A 9,952-nucleotide genomic window follows, 5' to 3' on the forward strand; every position below is an offset into this window, starting at 1 on the left:
TCTCTCTCTCTCTCTCTCTCTCTCTCTCTCTCTCTCTCTATCTCGCTCTCTCTTCCTATTTCTGTCGGTCTCTCTCTCGCTCTCTCTCTCTCTAGGTTGCAGTTACGGTGGAAAAATACCGCTGCAGTGCACACGCAAGTCAGCGGCTAAAAGTAGTTAAATCCGAAACCGCTCATGGAGGTCGGAATCGGTATTTCAACCCCCTTAAGCAATAGCCGCCCACTAGATGGGTCAGCGCATGCAGTTTCCAGTATTAATCCCTGGCTGCCGAGCAATAACTACCAGCAATACCCTGTTAAAGAATAGCAAAATCAATATACCAGTTCCCTTTGAAAGCCGGGCTAGAGCCATACATAAACAAATCATTGCAAGTACTGACATTCCTGAGTAAATACTGTGACTGCCTCAGACTAATCAAAACGTCGAGTTCTTTTTGCTAGTGAACAGAATCCTAACCCTACATACATACGTGGCATATATTAACCTACTCCGAACATTGAAGGATGAAAAAAATATGGATCACCTACAATGATAGGACACAATACATGACCACAACATTGGCACTGTGTTTACATAAACACAAGTAAACGCACGATAGCTACACCATATTCAGCAATACATACATAGTATTTCCCTGCGTCTCGTCTCTTCTCAAAGTCCACAATATCTGCAGAGACTGGAACCGGCTTCTGTGGCATTGCTCTGAAAGATGGCAGTTTTTCACTCATCACTCAAATTCTGTTCCTCGGAGCTGAAGGCAACGTGACATGAAACCGACAGTCAACGCTCGATTCCTTTAATGTAAACAACCTGATTTTTGAACTCGGACAAAGTATAACTATTTCCTCGAAAAAAATTAACATTGTAGATATAAAATCATACTGCTTATAAATACATTAGGGGCAGTGTGGTCATATTCACATGGGTTTACATGCAAGGCACTATGGAGGTCATCTTAGAGGACAGGTACAACTTCACACGGTGCTGTGCAGTCAGCAATTGGTGATGATTTGTTGCAGAGACTGCAGGCAAAATGAATACGGATCAACAATTGTATATACCCCAAATGCTTTCACTGAAATACCATCGAGAACACTGACACATTATACGGTGCCCATCGGTTTCCACACAGTGTGTGACTGGTTTCTTTGCATGATTAACCAAGCTATATGTAGGGAGGGATGGCCTAGTCTACATTTTTACGCATGAAATTGCAGGTTGTTTTTCTCTAGTTTGTACCTCATGATGACATTGAGGAACATTGAGCCTAGGTATTATTGAACGATCACGCAAAGTATCGTTCATAGGGTCTATGTCCCCCAGGGTACTGCCGGAACGTACCCTGGGTACGGTCTGGTATACCGGAACGTACCCTGGTCACTAGTTTATATGGTTAGGGTTAGGATTAGGGTTAGGGTTAGGGTTAGGGAGTAGACGTAGCCGACTCCCTAGACTCGTTAGTGGAGTAGGCGAGGTACGGTCCGGCATATTAGATACTTGATAGTACCAGGGTACGTTCCGGTATACCGGACCATACCCAGGGTACGTTCTGGCAGTACCCCGGGGGACATAGACCCTCTCAGCCAAAGTATCAGTGATACTATCACATTGAATGCAGCACGTTCTTGATTTCACCACACTGGTCTTATTATTCTACATTAATATTTCTGAAATTCACTATGAACTCACCAGTTATCCGTTTCATAACACAACGTTATCGGTTGATTGAACAATATCCTATAATATTGTTCATACCTGCCTAACTGAACAAACAGAAAAGCACTCCGCGAGCTATATCTCAATGCAAATGACTGGAGTTATATTTATAATTCCATACCTGGTTCCACAAAACAAGAGTGCATATGCCTCTACATTCTACGTGGCTGCTTATAGAAAGATTGCTGAGCAATTGTACACATGGCAATGATAGGCGCACAGGCACTTGGAACATCTCAATAAAAAATAAAAATGTAAACACGAAATGTATTTACTACCAAAGCCTTAAAGTTAATGTTTCTCTACTCTATTTCGCCTATTATTGCCGATAAATTGCTGTAAATGCCGTTCAAATGCTCATCTGCAACACACAAGTACACCGCAAGCCCCGCCCTGTGCTGCGTGCACAAACAACATGAATAAGAGAGCAGGTAGAAAAGTCTGATCGCTAAATTCGCTCGACTCTCGCTTCATTTCACACCTTCACAGCACAAATACACATCCAACAGCTCCCATCTTGGTATCTATGTGTACATAAATGTTCACTTGTTCGAATTGTAACACTGGCCTTTGTTCTTACCTACTCCCGCCAGAGATCTCTCGTGAAATCCTGCAGGAAATGTTCTCTCCGTGAAAATGTAAAGAGGACGTATCATCCGAAAATCCCTAACGGCGCTACTTTCGATCGATCACTGTAGTAGTCGTGTGGTGTGTGTGGCGTCATGCCCGCGCGCATTATGCTTGGCTTGGCGGGCCTCGAAACGGAGGCTCGGAGGCAGGCAGCAGCTCATCCCGGCATGCAATGCGCGACATTACTCGTGTATAAACAGACATCTTGTCCTCTTTACACTCTCTATACATTTTCACAGAGAGAAACATTTCCTGCAGGATTTCACGAGATATCTCTGGCGGGAGTAGGTAAGGACAAAGGGCAGAGTTATAATTCGAACAAGTGAACATTTATCTACACATAGATACCAAGATGGAAGCTGTTGGATGTGTATTTGTGCTGTAAAGGTGTGAAATGAAGTGAGCGTCGAGCAAATTTTGCGATCACGCTTTCCTACCTGCTCGCTTATTCATGTTGTTTGTGCACAGGGCAGGCGTGCGGTGTACTTGTGTGTTGCAGATGAGCATTTGAACGGCATTTACAGCAAGTTATCGGCAATAATAGGCGAAATAGAGTAGAGAAACATTAAGACTTTGGTAGTAAATACATTTCGTGTTTACATTTTTATTTTTTATTGAGACGTTCCAAGTGCCTGTGGATAGGTGGTCCGTGTATTTAATATTGCTCATAGGGTCTATGTCCCCCAGGGTACTGCCGGAACGTACCCTGGGTACGGTCCGGTATACCGGAACGTACCCTGGTCACTATTTGATATGGTTAGGGTTAGGATTAGGGTTAGGGTTAGGATTAGGGTTAGGGTTAGGATTAGGGTTAGGGAGTAGGCATAGGCGACTACCTAGACTCGTTAGTGGAGTAGGCGAGGTACGGTCTGGCATATTAGATAGTAGTATTTAGTACCAGGGTACGTTCCGGCAGTACCCCGGGGGACATAGACCCTCTCAGCTTTAATATTGCACATCTCGCTACATTCTTAGCATATATATGTATCTCAACAAATGACATTAGTTGACAGAGCTGTGACTTTATTACTACAAGAACAGCTACATAAATTACATTGCGTTTGTCGTAAAATCTGGCATCATTGTGCGAACGTGAGACTAGCAGTAAATCAGGAGTAGTCACACCCAAACTGTACGAGTTGACAAGTCTAGAGCACGTACACTGTGTTATATACAATTAAGTAATCGGTGGCTATAGAAGCTTTTCACAACTAGAATGCACATGCAGAATTACTAGTTCATTCATCCAATTCAGGTAAGGCTAGCCAGTTGTCACATAATGACAAATACAAAGATTACCAGCCAATCAACAATACAACATCACGGACAGAAACTATAACAATGGTACTAGACAGGTCAGTGTGTTTGGTAAGAGGTTACTAATTGATTTATTCATCACTTCTGCTCAGTGAGATGACTCTGCTACGAGTAATAAATTCGCGCTGTACTAGGTCAGACCAGTGGCAGTAAGTGGCTGAACCGTATTATCAAACTCATTGTATTCTATGGCAGTGAAACTGCCTTGTAGTGATCGCTACCCTACGCGTATTTTCAACGTTTTAGATCCTTATAAAAGCAATATGTGTTAACTTGCCTTCTTCTGTCACCAACTTTCTGGAACACAACGGCCTTCATGTCACGTAACTGTAAAAATTTACATGATTTCTTCAAATATTTCGATTGTGATTGTTCGTATGGGCGCCGCCATCTTGGAAACAGGCCCGCTTGCGTACGCAGCTAAAATCAATAGTGTGGGTATAAGAAAATGTCCCGCCTGGGAAAGTGCCACACGGTAAGATGCCATGCGAATTTTGCAGTATCTGATTCATAAATAATGTTAAGGAGGAGGTAAATAAGCGAATGTAAAGGATGATGTAATATCTGGGAGGAAGAAAGGTGGGAATATATGGAGCAAGTAGAGGGAGGGGCTCGGGTCATATGTAAATAAACGTCGCGAGCGCGAGATATTATGAGAATTTTTGCTAAGCAAATCTTGACCTTGACAGGAATAATTCGTCTATAAGCACACGAGTCTCTCGTGTTATTCACTAGAATTATATTTATTTATTCTTGAGAAAGTATGTTATAGAAAATAAATATCAAATTCAATTTATTACAAATGATTATCATGCAGCGCTAATATCCCACACCCGAATATCACATGAAACTAACTAAAACCTCAATAATTTTTATATATTCACTTATTTATTTATTTTGTTTATTCATTTACTTACTCACTTCCTTACTTAATTGCTTACTCCCTTACTTCTTCTTTTTTACCTACTTACTTACTAACCTAAAAAAATAAATAATAATAAACAAATAAAAAAATAAATAAATAAATAAAATAAAAAATAAACCTACTTACTTCTATCTTTTTAATTATTTATTTATTCACTTACTCACTCAGGCTTTCATTTATTTATTTATTTATTTATTGCAGCGACATTCGAATTTGACGTCACGGACCTATCTATATTCTTGCAGCACAGAGGCAGAGTCGCTTCGCGCACCGCTCATGTTATTATAGCTAACGTTACACGAGGATCCGATCCACGTAAACACGTCGTAAATGTTCGTTAATTCACGCCACCCTTTCTTCTCCGGTGCTGTTACGTGTTCGGCGCGTATTGTGGCGAGACATTACGCTGATATATACCTGATTATACGAGCTCCTTTAACGGCTTCAGCGAAAGACCAGAAATTGCCGTTAACGCGTCGATGTGAATAAAAGTATTTTTCTCGCCCGCATCGCTATATGCACCGACTATGTCAATACGATATTCGATGCAAGAGTGCAGACAATCGCCACCATTGTGTCAACGTCTTGCGTGCCAGCAGATAACAGCGGCGGTGCGCTTTGATTCACAATTGCTACTCGGACGTCACAGGCATTTCAAGGATGAAAAAGCCCGGGCGCGGGACACGCCGTGCTATGCCTGCAGACTGCATGCTGGCGGGAGAGAGACGTTTCCCATACACGCACGCACGCACGCACGCACGCACGCACACTTCTCACGCCACTCACACCCTCACGCACGTACCCCCCCCCACACACACACACACACACACTACCACGCACAGTCTCGCTACCACCATGCACGCACGGCACAGCACACACAAGCGGCACGCCACCACGACCACTCACGCACGTACCCCCGCCACCCCCAACACACAAACACGCACCACACACGCCATTCACGCAACAGCACGGCACAGGCACGACGACAACCGACGCACGCACGCAACGCGAGCACGCACGCGCGCAACGCACACACACACAACCCCTCACATCCTGCGCTTTGTTCCTAATACGTGTGTCCATATAATCGGCGTCTTCAGAGAGTAGAGATGACCGAGGAAAGTGGCGCTGGCATGGTCGGGGGCTCGATTGGTTCGGCATGTACAATACAGGGCGGGCCGAAGAACATTGCCGGACCCATATACAGCACTGTATAACCCCCACACTCCACGCTCCAACAGCTCTTAATGTTTCCTCTAATCTGCTAGATAAATATATATATATATATACATATATATATATATATATATACACCTTTTTCTTACTCTTGACAGTGTGAGAGATTGGCATCGAAGCAGCCGTTATTCAATATATCAGGAGCTAATAATACATTGTATAGGGGCCCTACACATGTATTATTATATAGCTTTTCAATATTATTCTTATTATGTGTTCGCCATGTATGAATTGTGTTCGGATGGGCAAATTTACGTAGTGCTATACCAGGCTATACTAGAACGGGTATACCGCAGTGCTAATTCATTCGTAGGAAATTGCTGTAATCGTTTTCTTTGTTGTTTTCGTGTTTCGTGGTGATAAGTGGAACAATGCACGCAATATAGAGAGAAGAAGTATCAAGAGAAAACACATCGTCTTGCGTCTCCTCATGCTACGCTTTAGCGTGTATGTATATTTACGCTTATATCATTATTCACATAGAGCATATTCCTATATAACATTATTCACATAGAGCATATTCCTATATAACATTATCCACATATAGTATCATCCACATAGAGCATATTCCAATATAACATTATCCACATATAACATTATCCACATATAGCATATTCCTATATAGTATTATCCACATAGAGCATATTCCAATACAACATTATCCACATAGAGCATATCATTATCCACATAGAGCATATTCCAATATAACATTATCGACATAGAGCATATTCCCATATAACATTATCCACATAGAGCATATTCCCATATAACATTATCCACATATAACATTATCCCCATAGAGCATATTCCAATATAACATTATCCACATAGAGCATATTCCAATATAACATTATCCACATAGAGCATATTCCCATATAACATTATCCACATAGAGCATATTCCAATATAACATTATCCACATAGAGCATATTCCCATATAATATCACCCACATAGACTCATAGAGCATATCCACATATAACATTATCCACATATAACATTATCCACATAGAACATATTCCAATATGACATTATCCACAGAGAGCATATTCCAATATAACACTATTCATGCAGATAGAGCATATTTCCATATAGCATTATCTTGATATTTTTATGGTGTGAAATTTTAGCACGTGGGTAAAACAAAGCGATGTTACTCGGTAACGCACGTACAATGTAGACTATGTTTATAACCCGTCAAATATTCTCCTAGAATTAGTCAAAATACTATGTAAAGAGGCGTCGTTGTCGGACGCACATATGCAATTTCAATATGAATACATTTTCGGGGAACACTCTTAACGACACACCCAACTATGCACGGAATACAAGCTGGGAGCATCAAGCAGATTTCATCAATCACATGCATTTCAGAAGGAAACGCCGCCGATAGCGGGCGGTTAGTCATCCTAAAGAAAGAGAGAGAGAGAGAGAGAGAGAGAGAGAGAGAGAGAGAGCGAGAGAGCGAGGAAGAGAAGGAGAGAGAGAGAGAGAGAGAGCGAGAGAGCGAGAGAGGAGAGAGAAGGGAGAGAGAGAGAGAGAGAGAGAGAGAGAAGAGAAGAGAGAGAAAGAGAGAGAGAGAGAGAGAGAGAGAGAGAGAGAAAGAGAAGAGAGAGACGAGAGAGAGAGAGAGAGAGAGAGAGAGAGAGAGAGAGGCGAGAGAGCGAGGAAGCGAGGAAGAGAGAGAGCGAGAGAGAGAGAGAGAGAGAGAGAGAGAGAGAGAGAGAGAGAGACGGCGCGAGAGCGCGGAGAGCGCGAGAGGAGAGAGGGCGAGAGAGGGAGAGAGAGAGAGAGAGAGAGAAAGAAAGAAAGAGAGCGAGAGAGAGAGAGAGATAGAGAGGCGAGAGCGAGAGCGAGAGCGAGAGCGAGAGAGAGGGAGACGGGAAGAGGGAGAGGGAGAGGGAGAGGGAGAGGGAGAGGGAGAGGAGAGGGAGAGGGAGAGGGAGAAGGGGAGAGGGAGAGTGAGAGAGTGAGAAGAGAGAGGGAGAGAGTGAGAGAGTGAGAGAGTGAGAACAGGGCGAGAGGAGAGAAGGCGAGAGAGGGAGAGAGGGAGCAGAGAGAGAGAGAGAGAGAGAGAGAAGAGAGAGAGAGAGCGAGAGAGCGAGAGAGCGAGAGGCGAGGAAGAGAGAGAGCGAGAGAGAGAGAGCGCGCGAGAGAGGCGGAGAGGGAGAGAGAGAGAGAGAGAGGGCAAGTAGAGAGAGAGAGAGGAGAGAGAGAGAGAGAGAGAGAAGAGAGAGCGCAGCGAGAGAGGCGAGGAAGAGAGAAGAGAGAGAGCGAGAGAGGAAGCGCGAGAGAGCAAGAGAGCGAGAAGGGAGAGAGAGAAAGAGAGAGAGAGAGAGAGAAGAGAGAGAGAGAGAGAGAGAGAGAGAGAGATAGAAGAAAGAGAGGCAAGAGCGAGAGCGAGAGCGAGAGAGAGGGAGAGGGAGAGGGAGAAGGGAGAGGGAGAGGGAGAGGGAGAGGGAGGAGGAGAGAAGAAGTGAGAGATGGAGAGAGATGAGAGAGAGAGAGAGAGAGAGAGCGAGATGAGAGAGCGAGAGATGCGAGAGAGGCGAGAGAGCGAGAAGAGCGAGAGAGGCGAGAAAGCGAGGAAGAGAGGGAGAGTGAGAGAGAGAGAGAAAAAAGAGAGAGCACGAGAGAGCGAGAGAGGGAGAGAAGAGAGAGAGAAGGGCATAGTAGAGAGATGAGAGAGAAGGAGAGAGATGAGAGAGAGAGAGAAAACGAGAAGAGTCGAGAGAGCGAGAGAGCGAGAGAGCGAGGAGCGAGAGAGCGAGAGAGCGAGAGAGCGATAGAGTGAAGAGAGCGAGGGAAGAGAGAGAGAGAGAGAGAGAGAGAGAGAGAGAGAGAGCGAGAGTAGAGAGCGAGAGAGCGAGCAGAGGGAGAGAGAAAGAGAGATGCAAGAGAGAGAGAGAGAGAGAGAGAGAGAGAGCGAGAGAGCGAGAGAGCGAGGAAGAGAAGGAGAGAGAGAGAGAGAGAGAGCGAGCGAGAGAGCGAAGAAGAGAGGGAGAGATGGAGAGAGAGAGAGAGAGAGAGAGTATAGAGGGATATACACGTTCCGATGTATACACGTTTCTATTCCGTTCTATATACACCTCTCGATGTATAGAGGAATATGGTTCGAGCATGTGGTACCAATACGTAACACCGGCGGCGGCGGCGGGAGTGGCGGCGGCAGATACCTGACAGTAGTTCTAATCCGTGGCTGTTGAGTGCGTCTGTCTGTGTGGCTGTGACGGCTGGCATGCATACCGAACCTCAGGCAGTTCTACTGATCATCGCACTGCGTGAGCGTGACGGTGAATTTAAATACACTCACGGCGATGTTACGTAACCGTGTTAACGAGGAGGGGTGTCGGGCACGCACACCCTCACACAGCGCCCTCATCGCGTGTACTTGGCCAAAAAGCTACGAGATCTTATACATAACAGACACTCGAGACGGGGTACTGATTGTACTACGCGGCGTTCTACTGTGGTTGAAGAAATTCTTCGCTATTCTTGTTACTTAGCAACTTCCAGTCACTTAGCTACCATGACTTTTTTGCATCGGCTTTTAATTTTTTGTGCGCGGAACCTAAGTTCATGCAGTTAGAATATTCGCGGATTAGATATTACAGAAACTAGTTTTAGATTGCCGTTGATAATGCATCCAATCGTGTTCTATGTGAAACGAAAAAGGTTATAGGCCTACTCGAAATGTATATGGTTGCATGTTTTACAAATCGAACACGATGTTACAACAAAACTTAATTGGATAGGCCGTAGTTGCAACGCCTGGGTTCACACTATGCAGTATAAAACAATTTAGTGAGTTGTGTCCAGTCAAACATAACGAGGCGTTCCAAAATCGTACGGCGTTTCTTACTGACAAATCTTGTGCCCCGCATGTGAAACAAGTAAAATAAAAAAACGTGTGAATTGAGAAGTATTACTCGTGTAACGTGTTCCCCTTATGCGCATGGTAGATCAGGCTGTGATCGTCCCACAGGGGTGACACGTCGGGTCTTATACCTCGACTGCCAGGCACATTCCGTAATGACCAACCACTATAGTAACAGAAACAGCAACACGGATTTATGCAGTACTTGGCTATATAATCGCCCCTTTACTTGACACCAGCAATAACGATATAA

General features: G+C 44.3%; 1 protein-coding gene across 1 annotated transcript in view; it reads right to left on the reverse strand.

The window, feature by feature from the left end:
• Positions 1–4,070, reverse strand: part of LOC106814257 (SH3 and PX domain-containing protein 2A-like) — a gene marked incomplete at its 3' end in the record, with an annotated part of 21,090 nt that extends 17,020 nt beyond the window's left edge. Inside the window, exons 1-2 of the mRNA XM_014818553.1 lie at positions 3,941–4,070; positions 624–702 (exon numbers count right to left, since the gene is read on the reverse strand). Of these exons, the coding sequence (XP_014674039.1) occupies positions 624–702; positions 3,941–3,981 (120 nt within the window). The remainder of the gene's footprint in view (positions 1–623; positions 703–3,940) is intronic.
• Between the last annotated feature and the right edge of the window lie 5,882 nt (positions 4,071–9,952).

The sequence above is a fragment of the Priapulus caudatus genome, unplaced genomic scaffold (genome assembly GCF_000485595.1).
Source record: "Priapulus caudatus unplaced genomic scaffold, Priapulus_caudatus-5.0.1 Scaffold893, whole genome shotgun sequence".
Classification (NCBI taxonomy): Eukaryota; Metazoa; Priapulida; class Priapulimorpha; order Priapulimorphida; family Priapulidae; genus Priapulus; species Priapulus caudatus.